Raw genomic sequence first — 21650 nt, 5'->3', positions numbered from 1 at the left:
AATTGTCAGTACTATGATGCTGCTGCCAGATTTCTGTAATGCAATTTACCCAAGTGTGATGTTACTTTTAATTAAGGAAAGAAACACAAAGCCTGGCCACTATTCCAATAACTAATTGCATCCAGTGAAACCGCACACATCTAACAAAACTGACGCAACATTACAGAATAACAGCAGTTGACCAAGCATACTCAGTGTTGAGGTTGGAAATAAGGATAAAAGAACATAAACGTTGCTTAAAGAGGAAGGCTTTAATCTTGTTGACATTAAGCTGGTTGCAACCATCACTCATCTAGCACTTGATGTCATTTAGGTATCGGAGAAAAGGGTGAAAACCACGAGATCGATTGAGGAGGTACAGAGATAAAGTAGTCATTGGTGTCCATGCAGAAACTAATTACTTCTTTTAAAATTATGTGACCAAGCAGCAAATAATGAAGAGGAGAGAGGTGAGCAATGAAGTTCAACACAGATGATGGTGCAGCACAAAAGGAAAACTGCACTGCACCTACAAAGAACACATATATTCAAGACCAAAGCTCAGATCGAACACAGGAAAAGCATAGCAGAATATTTGACCAACTCAAACGTGGAACACTGATCCAAAAACTATTAGAATTTCAACTCTACTTTTCTGTCGTCAAATATGGAAACATTTTACCCAAAGAAATTAAGCTCAATTGTTAATGCCTAATGCAGTTGCATTACAGACTGCCTTAAACCTACCAGGGAGTTTTTGGGTGTTGCGTCTCCATACACAAAAAAAGCCATATTCAGAGATAAAAGAAATATATTATCTCATGACTTTATCATCCTATTTTCAAGGACCATCATGCTAAAAGTAGAGTGAAGTTGCGATGCAGCTGGCTGCATTCGGTCAACCATTGCCAAACCTCCTCTTGCAATATGTCAGAACGTTAAAACTCATGAACATCTCACAGCTGGAAGTTATGAACCGTAAGCAAGCTGACAATATCTGTACTAATTATAAATTAGCATGCAAAAGGAATGATGTGGGAATGGAGTTACAAGTGCAATAACTCAGTGATGTGTAACTGCGGTGAACAACCACGAACAATGAATGGACCATCTATTCCATTGTCAACTCCCTCCATGTCCCATAATGCTACAAACCTTGCATGAATACAAAGCACATGTACCTTTGTGGCACAGTGATTAAAACAAAAAGCACTGTGACACGTTACAGTACTGGCCTCTTCCAACATGATACGTGGGTTAAAAGAAGATTTACTCACGGAAAATTTCCAAGCTCGTTAAGATGTGCATTTCCAGAAGTAGATCTCATACCAGGTCAGTTATCAGAAAGTGGGACTAAGTAATTCAATTCAAATCAAATCTTTTTCAGGTTAAGAGATGAATTTAGCTCACTTTTCTTTTTAAAAGTTATTTTAATTTGTCACGTTCAAGTTGAGACTGCTGTCTGAACAATCAGATAGACAGCTAAACCAGGGATATATCAGCACAGCTAGCAGCAAGCTGCTATATATAGGTTAATATATTCGTGCTTAGATTGCAGTTTAGCATTGAGATACAGATGTTCATATATTCTATATTCCAGGGGTGGACAATTTGGCCTGTCTAAGACAGTTGTTCATTTATCCATTTATTAGTTTGCCTACAAAGCAATACAGGTTACACTTGAGGTTAATTTTTAAAAAATATATTGGTTTTCAAAACGTGGGCATCATTGCCAGGTCTGGAATTTTTCTCCCATCTCTTACTACAATTTGGCAAGTAGTAGTGGTCCTTTGTCAACCGCTGTAGTTCTCGCTGCAAAGATTCTCCCTCTGTTCGAGAGCCTTGGGATTTTGATATAGCAGGAATTAAAAAAGATCAATATCCAGGATGACATAAAACTTGGAGGAAAACTTGGGAGTTAATAATGTTTCCATGCACCTGCTGTCTGTCATGGTCCTTTTAGCTGGAGGTCGCAGGTTTCTCCTGAAAAGTTCTGGCCAGTCACTGAAATGCATCCTACAAATAGCATACTATGCTACATCCTACAAATAGCACACTAAGCCACAAACAATGCAGGGAGTGAACGTTTACATAAATCGATGAGGAGCTGATCAAGCAAGACTGCTTTGTCCTCACTGGTCTAAAACTTCGCATTTGATGTTGCAGCAAGTGGAGAGCAATTCATCACATCCTAACTTGTGCCTTGTAGGTAATGGAGAGGTTTTAGTGGCTTTGGGGAGTCAGGAAGTTTGGCACACAACATTGACTTTAGACCCGCTCATAATCATAGCATTTAAATGACTGGCCCAGACTGATCAAGGATACTCCCCAGGATTCTGATGGTGGGGGACTCAATGATGGTGATGTTGTTGAATGACACTGCATGATGGTTAGGTTCTCTCTTCTTTAAGATGGTCATTTCCTTGAGTGAATGCTATCTGCCCTGTGTCAGCCAGAGGCTGGATGTTATCCAAGCCTTGCTACACGCGGACATGGTCAGCTTCATTATCTAAGAAATTTCAAACAGAAGTGAACATAGCGCAATCAACAACCATCAGCTCTACATCTGACAATGATGGGGCAGTTGGAGATAGTTGCGTCTAGGACACTGTCCTCAGGACCACTGAAGTACCCTGAGACACAGAAGATTGGCCTCCAACAACCGCAACAATCTTCCTTTGTGCCAGGTAGGTGTCCAGCCACCACAGATGTTTCCTGATGCCCACTAACTTCAATTTTATTAGGGCTCCTCCTTGATGCCACACTTGGTCAAATGCTACCAGTGTCAAAAGCAGTCACACCTCACCTCTAGAATTCAGCTCTTGTGTCCATATTTGGGCCAAGGCTGTAAATGAGTCTGCAACTGAGTGGTCTTGGTGGAATCCAAACAGAACACCAGCAAGCAAACCACTGGTGAGTAAATGCTATTTCAAAGTGCTGCTGACAACGCTGTTTCTTTATTAATGATTGGGGGTTGGCTAATAGGGCAGTAATTGGCCGGGTTGGACTTGTCCTGCTTTTTGTGGACAGGACATACCTGGGCAATTTTCCACATTGTCGGGTAGATGCCAGTGTTGTAGCTGTACTGGAACAGCTTATCTAGGGGTGTGACTAGTTCAGGAATACAGGTTTTCAGCACTACAGCCGGGATGTTCTCAGGGCCCATAGCCTTTGCTGTGTCCAGTGCACTTAGCCGTTTCTTGATGTCACGTGGAGTGAATCGAATTGGCTGAAGACTGGCATCTGTGTTGGTAGGGACCTCAGGAGGAGACTGAGAAGGATCATCCACTCGGCACTTCTGGCTGAAGATTGTTGCAAACACTTCAGGCTGTAAAGCGCTTTGGGACATCTGGAGACATAAAAGATGCTATATAAATGCACATTGTTTCTAATAAATATGTTTAGCATTTATAGACTATGCCCTGGTCTATTTATTCAACTTCCTTCTTAGGCTAAGGAAGATCATATAATGTTCGCCCACTGGGTTCAGTACAAATTGAAAGGCACACTCTTGAGTCACAGGGAGCAAGGGTTTACCTATAGGAGTACCTTGATAAACTAAACACAAGATGAAAAGCTAGAGTTGTTACTTTGTTTTCAAATTACCCAATTATTTGATATCAGCACAATTAAATAGTCAGCCAATAGTAGGCAGCAGAATCTTGAGAAAAATAAAAGCCTTTCAAACAGTAATCCTAATAGCAAGACAATCCTACTGCCCTATGTTAATCTTTCTTCAGTAAAGAGAGCTCCCTCGTGTAGCTCTATTCACAGCATCCAAAAAAAGCCTTAGGGAATCAGACTATTTATCGTACTTACCGCTTATCAACATTTAGTCTGATGACATTTTTCTTAAAACAGATTCTTGGCATTATATGCAAGTTTGTTTAAGCAGGAAGATTACCTGGCCATTTATGTTCTTCAGTTTGCCCTGGCCACATGTAGAAATTGAAAAGATTTACACATACACAAACAAGCTGCAATTAAGAAATGTTTGTGAATCTGCAATTTGTGGAGTCTGACCATCTTGCTCAGTGATAAATTGAGACATTGTGTTTTAATTTGAATAGAACCAGAATAAAAGAAAATTTTGAAGAATTCAGTGTTATTCAAAATATTTTTCAGCATTGCAAAATAAATCATAAATGTAGAATTTGCTCTTGAATCAAAACTTGCTTGAAGTATCTGCAGCCATGCATGTCCTATTAATACAGTAAATTAATAGAAAAGGAGTAATGGAAAAATGCAAATATAAAAGGTGCAAAGTTTTATCCGCTGTCTTCCCAGGAAGATTTTTAACATGAATGTGTCATCTCCAAATACACAAAATTAGTAAACTTAAACTTAGTTTTAGACAAAAAGTAAATATATCAGAGCTACTTACTTCTTGTAAGCAGTTTTAACATTGTAAGAAGCAGCAGAGTTCAGAATTGGAATTCCAAGGTCCATGTATATTTGTTTCCATACAGAACCACTGTCAATCTGCAGAAAGAAGCAGAATTTAGTAACTAAATTTAGTTACTAAATAGCCAACAAGAAAAGACAGACAATATTCTAAAATAGTTTATCAATCCAGTTGTGTGGTTCCACTGTTACACTAGTAACAGTTAACACAATCAATTCTAGTCAACTGAAAGACTAATTTGCCACATCACTTCATCCACTCAACAAGAATTCAGAGTTTCCAGTTACATAATTGTGTATCTAATTAAACTGGGAGATTTTCAGGAATGGTGAGTTTTTTTTAAAAAGATTGTTAGGTGGTGTCATTAAATAACTTAAACAGCAAGTATCTTTAAATTTTAGCATACATAACATAACATAAAAACTAGGAGCAGGAGAAGGCATCTAGCCCTTCGATCCTGCCCCGCCATTCAATAAGATCATGGCTGATCTGAAGTGGATCAGTTCACTTTCCCACTTTCTCCCCGCAACCCTTAATTCCCCTTGTCTATCAGAAACCCAACTACCCCTGACTTAAATATATTTAGCGAGGTAGCCCCTACCACTTCAACGGGCAGAGAATTCCAGAGATTCACCACCCTTTGAGTGAAGAAGTTCCTCCTCAACTCTGATCTAAACTGTCCCCCGCTTGTCTTGAGGCTGTGCCCTCTAGTCCTGCTATCCTTTTTAAGTGGGAAGAATCTCTCTACCTCTACCCTATCCATCCCCTTCATTATCTTATACGTCTCTATAAGATCCTCCCCGTCAGCCTTCTAAACTCCAACGAGTACAGACCCAGTCTATTTAGTCTCTCATCACAGGCCCCTCATCTCCGGTATCAGCCTAGTGAACCCTCTCTGCACTCCCTCCAAGGCCAATATATCCTTCCGCAAGTGCAGCGGCCAAAACTGCACACAGTGCTCCAGCTGCGGCCTCACCAGTACCCTGTACAGTTGCAGCAAGACCTCCCTACTTTTATATTCTATCCCCCTTGCTATAAAGGCCAACATTCCATTCACCTTCTTGATCACCTGCTGCACCTGCGGACTGGGTTTTTGCGACTCGTGCACAAGGACCCCCAGGTCCCTCTGCACTGTAGTATGCTGCAGCTTTTCACCTTTTAAATAATAATCCCTCCTACTATTATTTCTACCAAAGTGGGTAACCTCACACTTGCTAACATTGTACTCCATCTGCCAGGTCCTCGCCCACTCGCTCAGCCTATCCAGATCTCTGCAGACTTTCCACACCCTCCACGCAATTTGCTTTTCCACTCATCTTCGTGTCAACAGCAAATTTTGTCACCCTACACGGCCCCCTCCTCCAGATCATCTATAAATGGTAAACAGTTGAGGCCCCAGCACCAATCCCTGTGGCACTCCACTAGTCACCAACTGCCAACCAGAATAGCACCCATTGATACCAACTCTCTGCTTCCTCTATCCATGCACCTTACCCCCAATCCATGCATCTACTCCAGCCAATCCTCTATCCATGCACCTTACCCCCAACTCCGTGCACCCTAACCTTCTATAAGCAACCTTTTGTGAGGCACCTTATCAAACGCCTTTTGGAAATCTAAAAACACCACATCCACCGGTTCCCCTCTGTCTACCGCACTAGTCACATCCTCATAGAAATCTAATAAATTCATCAAACACGACTTCCCTTTAACGAATCCATGCTGTGTCTGCTTGATCAAACCATTATTTTCTAGGTGCCTCACCATAACTGGCAAAAATATACCATAAAGGTACTTCCAGCAAAAATGATTCAGTCAAGCTGATATAATAATAGCAGTTGTAAAGTTTCCATTTCAAATGACAAATCCAAAGGAAAGGTTCACTTAAATTACATCTGCTGAATACCACAGACAGCATTTAATGCATTTGAATTCATTTAACTGATGATTTCAAATAGTGTAGTGCAATAACTTTACCACGCCATTTTCTAACAAAATTGATTATAACATACAGGATCTCAATTGGTTTGAGAGCACAGAGGTACCCAGGTAGCTAAGTATAAAACATAAGAAAACATTCAGTCCTTTTAGCCAATTAAAATATATAAATAACATCCAGGATGGAATATCAAGCCAGATCAGACTCTTTGTAGATGACTGCCCAATCAAAAAGCCATCACTGAAGCAACAAACGAGGTTAGTATCCAGGAAGGTTGAAATAATCTCCTCAAATGGGTCAATATATATAAAAATCAACATACAGAAGTGCAACATCATGTGAACCAGCAATACTCAATGTCCATCAGTACCCAACTACACAAAGCACGATTTCCCCTTTGATTCCCCTAAAGGATGCCCTTAAGTACCCAAATCTGAAATAATTCTAAGTGGAACACACAAAATCAACAAGCAGCTACTAGTGCTCTTAAGCCATCATTCCTCAGGTACTGTGAAGGAAATCTGTACCAAATATAGTCAGACCATACCTTAAGTACACAAACTGCGAAAAGCATTACCATCCTTGAGAAAGTTCAATGATAAACAATTCACTTGGTTACAACAATTAGATACCAGTGATTCGTAAATTGGCAGTGTCTCCAGAACTGAAGGAAGGCCTACAGGTTGACAGGTCTCTAAAGTTTTGAATGGACAATTGAATATTTATAAGCAGGATACATCAAGGTCAAAAGTGACTTGTGCTCAAAGATTTCAACACCAGCTCCAATTGTACAAACCCCAACGTGCTTCCTCTGCCAGCTACTTTTCCCAAGAACAACCGCCACAAACATTAATCTCCTCTATGCCCTCAAGGAATCTTAATGCAAACCTATTCAACCTTTTAAATTAATGCATCCATTGACTGAAGTCACTGTGCACTTCTTGTGAAACTTCCCTGGTGGAAGGCTACAGAGGAAAACTTTCTCAAGTACTAAGTAGGATTCAGCTGACCATGTATAATGTTTCACTTTTTCTTTCCTAATAAGAAAGATTCTACAGGACCTAACTACAATTTTTGCATGGATTGTAATTGAAAATTTTGATTCACTTAAAGGTGTTGCACTTAAAAGTCACATTTTTCAGAAATGCAACTACAATGTTAAGCAAGGAATCACCATCTGGTAACTTTTTAAAAAAAATGTAATGGTTATATTAAATGAACACAAATTTAACTTTGTCTAGCCATCAACACATAATTTTGTATACTGGAATCAAAATAAGAATGCAAGAAAACACATTTGTTTGTATCAATCCTTCCTTAAGAGTTCTATTTTAACTTTTTCAAAGCTGATGTAAAGCAAAGGTGCAAGCCTACAAGCAACTTGTCCCAAGTCACTATTGATCAACTTGATCATCAAGTCCCAGACTGAAATTGCAAATTTTTAAAAAATGTTCAGCTATTCTCTGTGCAACTGAATAATGTAGTGTGTCAACAAGCCTAAGTGGTGAAACAAATACTTCAGTGGCAAAGTTTATTTATTACAAGAGAGGCTTACATTAACACTGCAATGAAATCACTATGAAATTCCCCTAGTCACCACATTTCAGCACCTGTTTGGATCAATGCACCTACCCACCTTTCAGACTGTGGGACAAAACTAGAGCACCCAGAGGAAACCCATGCAGACACAGGGAGAATGTGTCCCTCCACACAGGGACCCAAGCCAGGAATTGACCCCAAGTCCCTGATGCTGTGAGGCGGCAGTGCTAACCACTCTGTAGTGCCATCCCCAAAGGGAAAAAGAGCATGCAACTTGGAAATAAATACACACTACACAAAACAATAAACATGGCCATTCACTCTTTAACCTTTGATAATGTTAAAAATCTTAAAGTAACTTTTGCCACAATTACTAAGTTTTCCTTGAGGAATCGAACTCAACAAATTAAAATAAAAAAAAATTCACAGTAACTTCACTGCAGTGTTCATGTAAGCCTTCTTGTGATAGTAATAAGCTTTAAAAATTATTCCTAAATTTCAGCATTTATCATTTCAACAATCTAAGAAGTAGGGGCTTTTTGAAGTATGAAGTAGAACTCATCAAAAGGTTACACAAAACGAACCAAAATGAATGGGAGCACTTTCTTTCAAGACTTATTGTTAAATCATGATAATTTGTACTGATCCTTAATTTCAGTGTACACGACTGACAGTTCAATTGACATTAGTGCCTTCCAACAAACACAAAGGAATCAATTACACACATCCCATTAGTGCCAGTTTAAAAAAATGCACTTCTAAATTGCAGCTGCTAATTTAAACAATTCCAAAAATCTGGGAATACAAAACCTTGTTACAAATTATTTAGAAAAAAAAATCAACTTATTTTAAATCAAAGTACAAACTCATGGCACTGCTTTGTTCCTTGAGCTGAAAACATCGCTTTTCTGAGACAACATGCCCAAATTAGGTCAACTTACATTGTCGCAGCCACCATGTCGATGTACCAGTCTGAAGAGTTTGAAGAGATTTAGATCCTTATAGCCCAGTACAGGTGGTTTATTGATGGGTGTTCCTAGAAAATGTAATTAATTGGTTACATTCCTAAAATGCAAAAAAGTTTCAGAGAATTAAGCAAAATTCTCAATATACCACCATGCTGTAACACCAATGTTCCCTTTTAAATTTAGCTTTTACACACGGTATTTTGATCAGCGGACAGTCCCATTAAACTTACTTGCATGGCCAATCAAGTTTGACAATTTGGAATAATGTGAGCAATTTTGGGTCCCATAATTGCTGGCCTTGGATAGAGTCCAGAGGACTCTGGAATCACGAGAATGATCCTGGGAATGAAAGGCTCGACATATGAGGAGCATTTGAGGACTGTGGGCCTGTACTCAATGGAGTTTAGAAGGATGAGGTGGGGAATCTCATTGGAACGTACAGAACACAAAGGTCTGGTTAGAGCAGATGTGGAGAAGATGTTTTCATCAGTGGGAGAGACTAGGATCCGAGGGCACAGCCTCAGAGTAAATGAACAATCCTTTAGAACCAGAGTGAGGAGGAATTTCTTCAGTCGGGGGTGGTGAATCTGGGGAATTCATTGCCACAGAAGGCTGTAGAGGTCAAGTCAGAGTGTTTTTAAGACAAGAAGTTCTTGATTGGTTAGGGGATCAAAAATTACAGGGAAAGGTCAGGAGAGTGGGGTTGAAAAACAAATCAGCCATGATTGAATAACAGAACAGACTCAATGTGCCAAATAGCCTAATTCTGCTCCTATATCTTAGGGTCTTATGAATGGCATAGTGGCACAGTGGTTAGCACTGCTGCCTCTCGGTGCCAGGGAGCGGAGTTTGATTCATGGCTTGGGTTACTGTCTGTGCGGAGCCTGCACATTCTCCCCGTGACAGTGTGGGTGTCCTCTGGGTGCCTCCCACAGTTCAAAAGATGTGCTGGCTAGGTGTACTGGTTACACTCCATTCTCCCTCAGTGTACTTGAACAGACACCAGAGTGTGGCAACTGGAGGATTTTCACAGTAACTTCATTGCAGTGTTAATGTAAGCCTACTTGTGACACTAATAAATAAATTGTAAAGTTAATGTGGGGGTACACACCCAGTTAGCTTAGCAGGAGAGTGCATAGCATCAAAATACATCCTCACTTTCCATGCATCAATTTTCACATGGTTTACCTTATTTTGTAAATCAATTATATTCACAGGCCAAACAACCATTTCACATTCAATAATTCAACTACATGTGCATCTTTTATTCACAATGACTATGGATATTTATCAAGCAAGTTTGTGCATCTTAATCCAAGAAGCTTAGAATTATTTACATTATATATTTTGGTGAAGTTTTGCATTTGTTAGTAATGGATGGAGAAGTAAGATGTACACCCCATTAACACACTTAGTCTTACATTAATTGACCTCTCCAAAATCATAGTGAAAAATTATTTAGCATTCCAGCTGAAATTCACAGTACTGCTGTGTGTGAATTGCAATCTCAGTAATCTGTTATAAAGTAGCACTGGCACAAAGTTTCCAACTGGGCAAGGAGACTGTACAGTGCAACACATCTGAAGTCACTTTGGGCTTTATTTCTAAACATTTTGGTTACACAAGTCATTTCCACTGATAACTTATAAAAAACTTCCAGTTACATATTTATTGGCACTGTCCATACCCTGTTACACTTTCATTAAATTAGAAACAAGTTCATCTGTCAGAGTATACACACAAGATAAAAGGCAGCTTCTGTTTAAGAAGTCCTTACCTCTATCCTCCATAAACTTGTACAGTTGCTGCAAGAAGTTATCTCTCTCTTCTGGATCAAGCTCCTCTTCTGACTGGAAAGAGATAGATATCAACAGTCAAATCGAGTCCCATAACGAAAGTTACAATCAGAAACCATGACAGAATGTAGTGTGCAAATACGAACACATAGGATTTTCTCAAATCTAAATCTTAACCATCTTGTTCAGGCACAGCTATCCTTCTGCTGACTTTGGAAGACAGTTCAACAATCATTTTAATCTTATCATTTTCCATTCTTTTGGAAACAACTGATTTATCCTTGATATGAATGCTGTAGAACAATAAATTTATCCTCTTCTTGAGTAATCCTCCTGAAGTCAAGTTTTTGACAATTATTCACCTAACCTTAATGAAGTGCTGCCATTTTTTTCACTATGGATAGGAGGCAGGCCCTGAGTCAAATTCAGCCAGAACAGGGATAAAGCCCCATGTTGTTGATTTTAATTGGATCCACAGCTAGCCATCTGAACATAAGAACATAACATAAGAAATAGGAGGAGTAGGCCATCTAGCCCTTCGAGCCTGCCCCGCCATTCAATAAGATCATGGCTGATCTGTCGTGGCTCAGTTCCACATTCCCGCCCTCTCCCCATAACCCTTAATCCCCTCGCTTATCAAAAACTCATCAACCCACATCTTAAAAATATTTAGCGAGGCAGCCTCCACCACCTCAACTGGCAGAGAATTCCAGAGATTCACCACCCTTTGAGTGAAGAAGTTCCTCCACAACTCCATTCTAAACCGCCCCCCCCTTTATCTTGAGGCTGTGCCCCCTACTCCTACTGTCCTTTCTGAGTGGGAAGAGTCTCTCCACCTCTATCCTATCCATCCCATTCATCATCTTATATGTCTCAATGAGATCTCCCCTCATTCTTCTAAACTCTAACAAGTACAAGCCTGGTTTATTCAGCCTCTCCTCATAGCTCAACCCCCTCAACTCCGGCATCAGTCTAGTAAACCTCCTCTGCACTCCCTCCAAGGCCAAAATATCCTTGCGTAAGTGCAGCGACCAAAACTGCACACAGTACTCCAGCTGCGGCCTCACCAATACCCTATACAGCTGCAGCAAGACCTCCCTACTTTTATATTCAATCCCCCTCGCTATGAAGGCCAGCATCCCATTAGCCTTCTTGACCACCTGCTGCACCTGCAGGTTGGGTTTTTGTGGCTCATGCACAAGGACCCTGAGGTCCCTCTGCACCGTCGCCTGCTGCAGTTTTTCGCCACATAAGTAATAGTCCTTCCTACCATTATTCCTACCAAAGTGGACCACCTCGCACTTGCCAACATTAAATTCCATTTGCCAGTTCCTGGCCCATTCGCCCAGCCTATCTAGATCCTTCTGCAGACTCTCCACACCCTCCGCGCAATTTGCCGTTCCACCAATCTTGGTGTCATCAGCAAATTTCGACACCATACACTCAGTTCCCTCCTCCAGATCATCTATATAAATGGTAAATAGCTGAGGCCCCAGCACCGACCCCCTGGGGCACTCCACTAGTCACCAAGCTCCCAATGTCCCCCATGCCTATATACATAACTGTTTCTATAAGAAAGAGAATGCGTAATTAGTGGACAAAGATAAAATTGAAAAAAAAATCCAGGATGGCTACAATATAGAATGCACTACCTAAAAGAGTGGTCGAAGCAGATATTTTCATAACTGGATACATTCTTGAAAATGCAGGATGCAGAACAATGGCAAAAAACCTGGGGAATGGGCTAAACTGGAAAATAATTTTAGTGAATCAACACAGACATATTGGGCCAAATGGCTGCCTTCTGTCATGTGTGAACCTATGACTCAACTCTCTCTTCAAATGGCGTCACCATAAAAGTGAGCAGAAGCAGGTTTTGGTGAATAACTGGTTTAACAATTATTGGGCTATCTGAAGCTTTATCAGATTACATTTCCCATCACCAAAACTGCCGACGAATCTAAAATCGTTCACAAATGTAAAGATAAGCCCAGCTTCTCTTCATCACAAACCATCTTCTTAAACCACAAACCTCCAACAAGAGTGCAAACAGCTCATGGTCATGCCTGTCAAAGATTGTGGCCATCCATTCAACAGCCTCCCTCTTTTCCCCAGCCCATTGGACAAACTTTCCCAAATGTTCAACACCAGCCAAGCCCCGAACTTAGATCATCTCTATATTCTAGCCTATCTTCTACAATCTCTATGGCTTCAGTTTGTCCATGAGACCTAAACCTCTATTAATTCATTGTAAAGTCAGATGGCAAAGTAGTAACTGGACAAACCTTTTCACACAAGTTTAGATTTATTTGCAAAATGCCATATGTTAGTCTCCTCCTTAATAAACACCCAGTGTCTCAGCAGTCTTTCTTTGTGCACAATGTACTTAAATATCAATGTCCTTCACCTGTGTATTGTCTAGGAACTAGAAGCAGGAATAGGCCAGTCGGCCCTTTGAGCCTGCTCCACCATTCATTTTGATTACAGTTAATCATCAAATTCAATATCCTGATCCCCCTTCCTCCCACATCCCTTGACCCCTTTAGCCCCAAGAGCTATATCTAATTTCTCCTTGAAATCACACAATGTTTTGGCTTCAACTACACCCACTAGTTGAAGAAGTGTGTGTTCAACTCAGTTCTGAAAGGTTTACCCCTTATCCTCAACTATGATCCCTAGTTCTGGACTCCCCCACCACTGGGAACATTCTTTCTGAATTTACCCCGTCTAACCCTATTAGAATTTTATAAGTTTCTATGAGATCCCTTCTCGCTCTTCTAAGCTCCAGTGAATATAACCCTAACTGACTTGGTCTCTCCTCAGATGAGGAACCTGCCATCCCAGGCATCAGCTTGGTAAACCTTCTCTGTACTCCCTCTATAGCAAGGGCATCTTTCCTCAGATAAGGGCATCAAAACTGCACCCAATATTCCAGATGTGGCCTCATCAGCGCCCCACACAACTGTAGCAAAACATCCTTATACCCAAATCCTCTCCCGCTATGAAGGCCAACATACCATTTGCCTTCTTTACTGCCTGCTGTACTCGCGCGCTTACTTTCAGTGACTGATGCATGAGAACTTCAAGGTCTCGTTCCACCTTTCTCAATTTACACCTATTCAAGTAATAACAGTCTTCCTATTATTGCTAACAAACTGGTTAACCTCACATTTATCCACATTGTACTGCATCTGCCATACAGATGCCCACACACACACACAGCCTGTACAAATCACACTGAAGCATCTCTGCAGCCTCCTCACAGCTCATCTCCCACCCAACTTTGTAAATCTGGAGATAATACATTCAGTTCCCTCTTCCAAGTCATTAATATATAATGTGAACAGTTGCTGTCGTAGCACAGATCCCTGCGGAACCCGACAAGTCACTGCCTGCCAATCAGAAAAAGACCCATTTATGCCAATTCTTTGTTTCCTATCTGCTAACTAGCTTTCTATTCATCACAAGATACTACCTGCAATCCCATGTGCTTTAACTTTACATTGTAGTCTGTTATGTGAGACCTTGTCAAAAGCCTTCTGAAAGTCTAAATAAACCACATCTACTGGTTCTCCTCGGTCAACTCTATTAGTTAACATTCTCAAAAAATTCCAATAGATCCGTCAAGCATGATTTCCCTTTTGTAAGTCCATGCTGGCTGTGTAATTATACCACTGCCTTCCAAATGCGGAGTTATGAAATCCTTGATTAAAAACTCTAGCAACTTCCCCAGTACCGATGTTAGGCTCACTGATCTGTAGTTCCCTGTTTCCTCTCTACTTCCCTTTTTGAATAGTAGGCTTACATTAACTACTCTCCCATCTATAGGAACAATTCCAAAGTCCAAAGTATTTTGGAAAATAACCACCAATGGACCTACTATTTCCAGGGCCACTTCCTTAAGTACTCTGGGATGAAGATTATCAGGACTGAGAGATTTATCCACCTTCACTCCCATCAATTTCCCCAAAGCCATTTCTCTGCCAAAGCTGATTTCCTTCTGATCTCCACTAAAACATGTCTTTCTCAGCACTTCTGGTACACTATTCATTGCTTCAGCCTTCACAAAGGAAGACAAGTACAAATTTAATTCCTCAGCCATTTCTTTATTTTCCATTATGAATTCTCCCATTTCTGGCTGTAAGGGGCTACATTCTTTTTGTCAATCTTTTTCTCTTTACATATCTCTAGAAACTTTTAGTCAGTTTTTATGTGCCCTGCTAGCTTACTTTCATACTTTATTTTTCCCTTCTTAATCAATCCCTTGGTCCTCCTTTACTGAATTTTAAACTGCTTCCAATGCTCAGGCTTATTGTTTCTCCTTGCTAATTTACATGCTTCTTCCTTGAATCTGATACCATCTCTAATTTCCCTTTATTACATATGGAACTTTTAGTAAGAAAAATCCCCCCTTAAAACTTCGCAATACAATCTTTAAAAATAATCTTCCATATTCATTTCGCATGTAATACAAGATGTCCTTACAGGATCTCTAATTCACTGTTTGCACAAGCATTTCTCTTTTGCAAAACAATCTGACAATTGGTGCTCAATTTATTTTCTTTCTAGAATCTCTGTTATACTAGTGAGGTCAATCCTTAACCTTTTTTTCAGGCACACTTCGTTAAATGCACCTCATCCCACAGGATGGTTATCTGCACAAATGGCAAACCATTCTCAGGACATTCCTCATATAGGATTTCCCTTAAAATATCTGGCAATATTTTGTTTATTCGTTCTACTAAACTTAAGGTACCACACTTTTGATTTACTATTTAGCTTCAAAACATCAAAACTTGCACTGGGGTTTCTCTATTCCATGGCCAATATAACTGTGCAATAAAGCTTGTTAACCACTCTTTTTTTTCTTCAGGTGTCAAATCACATCTGTCATGACCTAGAAGATTTTTTCGGGATACAGATAACACATTTTAGATATCATTGTTGATTCAAGGTTATTCCTGATTTATCTTGCCTCAGAAGCCGAATTCCCATCTTAAATTCACCTTTAATTTTATTTATAATGAATTGCTCAAATTCCACTTAACCATCTCATTAAAAAATCATCAGCATGCATCACAAAGATTACCAGCAGAACACCGCTGGATCTTCATTCAGATGAGTACAGCAAGACTAACCTTATTGAAAAATACCGTGTCTGTGATGCAGCATTTAATCCATAAATGCATTTGTTTAATTTTCACAGTGTCCTTTCTATATTTCAGGGTATGTCCACATCTCTCTTCAGAACCATAAGCTACTCCTGTCACTTTAGCCTTGTATATCCCATTTCGGAAGGCTTTTTCCGTAGACACCCCATGTTTCAAGGCTGGCTGTCCTCTATCTAGCACTTCAAAGCAGGCACCAAAAGCCTTCCAACTATTCAACTGTTTCTGTTTGCTCTCTCATTAGTCAGTCTTCTAATCTGCTGGCAGCTGCCAAAACATTAGTCACAACACCTGATGCTTCTAGTTCTGCTCCAAGATTATTCTTTTGTCCTTATTCTATCATAAACACTATGATCTCTACTTGTCCTCCTATGAGTTTCTGAATTACTCCTACAGAATTTCTCATTTCCATGAATAGAGGTTCTGTCACAAGGACATGATCTTCCCTAGTGCCAGAGTCACTCCTAGACCCACTATGAGAATTCACACAATTATTTTTGCTTCCCACTGTTCCATCTCATTTTGCCATTCCACAGATCTGACCTCTATTTCTTCATCTTGAACATTTAGCTAATATTTGAACTGGTAGCTTTCTCTGTGGTTCCTACAATAGCATCCCTCCATTCACCATACCTTTCTGGTATTAATGAGACCCTAATACCGACTTGAGATTGTTGTCCTTTGGATATTAAAGCCCTGCTCTATACAGCAGTATTGGTGCACTCACCATCCTGTCCCCAATCCACCATTTTCTGTTCCTCAAAACTGTCAAACATACACATATGAGGGGTACAGGGTGCTTCACTGCCTTCTATTAATTGTTCAGATTCTGAAAGTTTGTAAATCAATCCCAATTCACCGAGATGAAGGGATCCTAATAGATTGACTACTCTGTCAGAGAACCACTGCCTTCTCTATTTCTATCTCCTTAACTAGATGTTCCATTCTTTCTGACTCTCTTCTATAGTGTCCTAAAACCCCAAGATTAATCTCAGACAGCCTTACGCAATGCCATAAGGCTTTCAGAATTTTCCTCAAAGATTTTTGCGTTGATAAATATTTTACTCCTTGCATGTAAAGCAGTCAAGTGTGTCGAAAAAATTGAACTGATTGTAGTGCCTTCTCAGGCCAGGGAACTACTGCACACGACAGAAGACACTTTGGAATTCTGCCCACAGACCAACAGATAAAGGCTATAGCTGCTCTCTGTTTGAAGCAAGTTATTTGCATGGTCTGCTACGTTATTAGCTTATAGTTTGGCTTATCAGCTAAAAACTTATGGAATATTTCATTGATCACTAATTTTTTCCCACAGTTCATTGCTGAAAGGATGTGGGTGACAGAATGGCACAGTAGTTAGCACTTCCACCTCACAGCATCAGGGTTCAATTCTTGCTTGACTGTGTGGAGTTTGCACAATCTCCCCACGTCTGCATGGGTTTCCTCCGACAGTCCAAAAAACATGCTTAGGTGCACTGGCCATGCTAAATTCTCCTTCAGTGTACCCGAACAGATGCCCAAGTGGCAACTAAGGGATTCTCACAATAACTTCATTGCATTATTAATGTAAGTCTACTTGTGACACTAATAAGTAAACTTTCATCGATGGTGTTCCATGACCACAATCTTCATATTTCCACACATCTCTAAATTTGTCATTGATGAACTTCACTCTCATTGTCAGTCAGAAATCTAGCTGGTGCTCCCAATCTGGTCCTTACCCGCTTTTCCATAATTTATCTACAACCACTTTTGTCCTTATCATATATTACTGTAAAAAGATTGAATCTGGTTTCTATGGCTTTAAAATGTAAAATGAAAATGTTTCTGTCCTTGATGCATACCTTTAAATCCTTGCCTGCTACTTGATTAGGTTCATGCCAAAAGGGAGACTTACAATAGGCTGTGATGTGTAAAAAATATTTTTACATATATCACATTAAGTTAACTCTTTGATGAGTATCACTCACAACTATGAAATTTAGTAGAATTTTAATTTACGATGAGGGATGAGCAAATAGCCTATGTAACTTCAATTCAACATGCTTTTTTCCCCTTCAAACTTTTAATCACCCAACGTTTTTAACATTGATTAGAAATGCCAGCTTAAGAGTGCCCTGGTTGGTTAGTTTCATGTCCAGTTTCATTTCTGCCTCTCTCATGGAAGACTTGCTCAGGAGCTAGGATATATTCAATGGGGATTACGCTTGCTATATTGTATGGAATCACCACTCTTTTCAGTGATCTCAGTGTGTCGTTATCCTTAACAATATTGAATTTCCATACTTCCTGATTTTACTTCAATCCTTATTACAAGATGACAGAAGTGTTATTTAGGCCCAATCTGTTGCACATGCCATTGAAGTGCAACTGCCATCTAAAATAGCATAGTGAAATAAATCATATAACATAGAACAGTACAGCACAATACACGCCCTTTGGCCCTCGATGCTGTGCCGAGCTATGTCCGAACCCAAGATCAAGCTATCCTATTCCCCATCATTCTGGTGTGTTTCACGTGCCTGTCCAATAACTGCTTGGAAGTTCTGAAAGTGTCCAACTCCACTATCATAAGAACATAAGAAATAGGAGCAGGAGTAGGCCCATCTAGCCCCTCGAGCCTGCCCCGCCATTCAATAAGATTACGGTTGATCTGAAGTGGCTCAGTTCCACTTTCCCGCTTTCTCCCCATAACCCTTAATCCCCTTGCCTACCAAAAACCTATCTACCCGCGTCTTAAATATATTTAGCGAGGTAGCCTCCACCACTTCACCAGAGAATTCCAGAGATTCACCACCCTTTGAGTGAAGAAGTTCCTCCTCAACTCCATTCTAAACTGCACCCCCCCCCCCCCCCCTTATCTTGAGGCTGTGCCCTCTAGTCCTGCTGTCCTTTCTGAGCGGGACGAACCTCTCCACCTCTACCCTATCCATCCCCTTCATCATCTTATATGTCTCAATAAGATCCCCCCCTCATCCTTCTAAACTCACAGCAGGCAGTGCAACCCACACCCCAACCACTGAGTAAAGAATCTATCTCGGCCATCCCTCCTATATCTCCCACCATGAACCTTATAGTTATAACCCCTAGTAACAGATACATCCACCTGAAGAAATAGACTGGACGTGCAAAGACTATCTATCCCCCTCATCATCTTATAAACCTCTATTAAATCGTCTCTCATCCTCCTCCGCTCTATAGAGAAAAGCCCCTGCTCCCTCAGCCTTTCCTCATAAGACCTACCCTCCAAACCAGGCAACATCCTGGTAAATCTCCTCTGCAATCTCTCCAATACTTCCACATCCTTCTTATAGTGAGGTGACCAGAACTGCACACAATATTCCAAATGTGGTCTCACCAAAGTCCTGTACAGTTGCAGCATAACCCCATGACTCTTAACTCGAACCCCTTGTTAATAAACGCTACCCCACTATAAGCCTTCATCACGTTCTATCCACTTGAGTGGCAACCTTCAGAGATGTGTGGATATGAACCCAAGGTCTCACTCTTCCTCCACATTGCTCAGAGCTCTGCCATTGACCCTGTAATCGCATTCAAATCGGTGACTAAAACTCATTACCGGACTAAAGCTTCTTCTGACTAATACAATTCCCTCAGGCTGATTCATGTAGTCATCTTTAACTTCTGAATTCTGTTTCAATGATCACTTCTAAAACCTGGTTGTTCTACTTTGGACAGTTCATTGTATAATGATATTTTGAGTCACATCTGAAACATCCATTAACAGTTTCCCAGGAAATCCTATGGTTCACTCGCCTATTATTTTTAGTTCAATCCTGTCATCTGCCAGATCTGTTAAAAATGCCTCAACCCTCGTGTTTGTAACTCCTTTGTATCAACACATGTACCCTGATCTCAAAAAGCTGCAATCACTGAATCCTCCATCATTTGTGACACCACAGAATATCTCATCAATGCTGCTGGAAATTATTGCTTCCTCAGGAATTTACACGAGCAGAAAAAAAAACTCTAAGAAACGATCTTTTTCTGGGAATTGAATACTAGTTAAGACAACCCTAACTGAAACCTCAGCACTATCCCTCAATTTAAATGCAAACACTGAATAAGGAAGGAATCTTCTTTTATAGTCTGTTAAAATCCATAATATATTCCTCTGCGGAATGACCACCTGTCTTCAGAAATCTACCAGTCTGACTGTGCTTCTTTGGCATCCAAATGAACCATCTTTCCTATAAAGATATTTCATGATGCTTAACAGACGATCCAAATCATCATCAATTTCCAACTGATGGGCATCCAGCTCAGAATACTTCATTTTTGATTAATTTTGTTAGGAAGCAACTATGCCAAAGCCATACTTTATTTTCTCTTCAGTAACTTATTTGCATATCCACTTCATTTTCCATTAGTCATAAGATTTGGATACAGAGAACATTGGGGGAAATAATAACTTGACAACTTGCTTTCTGCCATTCTTCACAAAAGCAGCTTGGAGATAATCTTTGGTCTGAAGATTTTTGTTCTTACTATTCAACCTTCAGCTTTAGGCAACCATTCTCTATTATCAGATTAATTCATTCTGAAGCCAGGTGATGATGTAGAAAACCAGATGCCAATCTTTTTGCTTTATAGTATATTTATCTACAGAATGTATTGTTACATACATCTCCCATCTCCTGAACCAAGAACACTGTTCCAGAAGTCTTTATTTATAAATGCTCAAGTATTTAATCAATTACATCCTTAACCTTGATAATAAACACAACATACCATTGGTATTCCGTTCTCTTGAATCTATTCTGAACAAAAACTGCTGACCACTCAACTTCCCTTCCTAAGTCCCAAGTTAACTGACATTAAATAGAGCCCTCTCCTCACGTACTATCCCCCAATAATTTTCTTTCGAGTATATGGGTGATTAGTTTATGTGCACAGACCTATCAAAATTTTTGTGCAACTGCAGAGGTGGAGGGAACATTGGTTCACACCTACTGTCGTCACCTTCTCCTCAAAAACCCAACCTTGATTCATCTATCCATGCAATCTTCCTTTCCTCTCCAATCCCTTGAGCATGCTGTCAACCTTTCAAGCTCATGCCTACCTACAATTTCATTTTAAGACACTTCAGATTTTGAGTACTGACAGTTCTTGTCAAAAGGCGGTAACAGACTACGACAAATAAACTATTCCTCATCATCCTTCTCAGCCTATCTTCAGACTACAAAACCGTTGACCACACTATCCCAAAAATGTTACACTGTTTGGTAGAATCACATTGGTTGCATTCTTACCTGTAGCCAGAGAATTATTTGCAGTGGTATCCTTTCCAATTTCCACATTGAAATCTCTGCAATCCCTCCAAAGAATCGATCCTTTGCTTCCTTCTTTACTCATCAGCATGCTACCCTGTGCCAGCATCATCCAAAACACATCAGATTCCACCTGAATGCAGATGCCACAGACGGCCCTAACTCACCACCATTTCTTTGGGTTCCTTTACTGCCTCTGATTTGTCACAATGTTTGCCTTACTTGGAAGATTAAAACTATTGCTAAAATCAGTTGTCTACAGTTGCCATCTCTGACAAGTTTAAGCTGAGTAAGACCGTGAGCAACCTCAATGTTTTTCTTGAGCAGTGACAGTTGAGGTGCTGGAGGGAGTGCATAATCACCAAGCAGTCCATCTATCTAACCACCCTTCAAGAACTACCTGCCCACCTGTGGTAGAATCTGCAGATTACTCATTGGAATCAACATTTCAGAAACCATTAAGTTGGAGCATAAACAAACTATTCTCGATCCCAAGGGACTAAGAAGAAGACAAAAGTATATAATTGGTGGTAAAGCACTTTGGGATGTCCTGCACTAATGAGGA

The 21650-nt window shown here is 40.2% G+C and overlaps 1 protein-coding gene across 5 annotated transcripts in view; it reads right to left on the bottom strand.

Moving 5' to 3' along the window:
• The window catches only part of arid4a (AT-rich interactive domain 4A), a 103102-nt gene that overhangs the window by 28468 nt on the left and 52984 nt on the right, over window positions 1-21650 (bottom strand). For all 5 annotated transcript variants that reach the window (XM_080202779.1, XM_080202782.1, XM_080202783.1 and 2 more), the window contains exons 12-14: window positions 10608-10680; window positions 8804-8898; window positions 4364-4461 (exon numbers count right to left, since the gene is read on the bottom strand). In XM_080202779.1, the coding sequence (XP_080058905.1) occupies window positions 4364-4461; window positions 8804-8898; window positions 10608-10680 (266 nt within the window). The remainder of the gene's footprint in view (window positions 1-4363; window positions 4462-8803; window positions 8899-10607; window positions 10681-21650) is intronic.

The sequence above is a fragment of the Carcharhinus amblyrhynchos genome, chromosome 14, assembly GCF_965287045.1.
Source record: "Carcharhinus amblyrhynchos chromosome 14, sCarAmb.v2.hapA, whole genome shotgun sequence".
Lineage (NCBI taxonomy): Eukaryota > Metazoa > Chordata > Chondrichthyes > Carcharhiniformes > Carcharhinidae > Carcharhinus > Carcharhinus amblyrhynchos.
The sequence above is the reverse complement of the archived record's forward strand: the minus strand, read 5'-3'. Positions and strand labels throughout refer to the sequence as shown.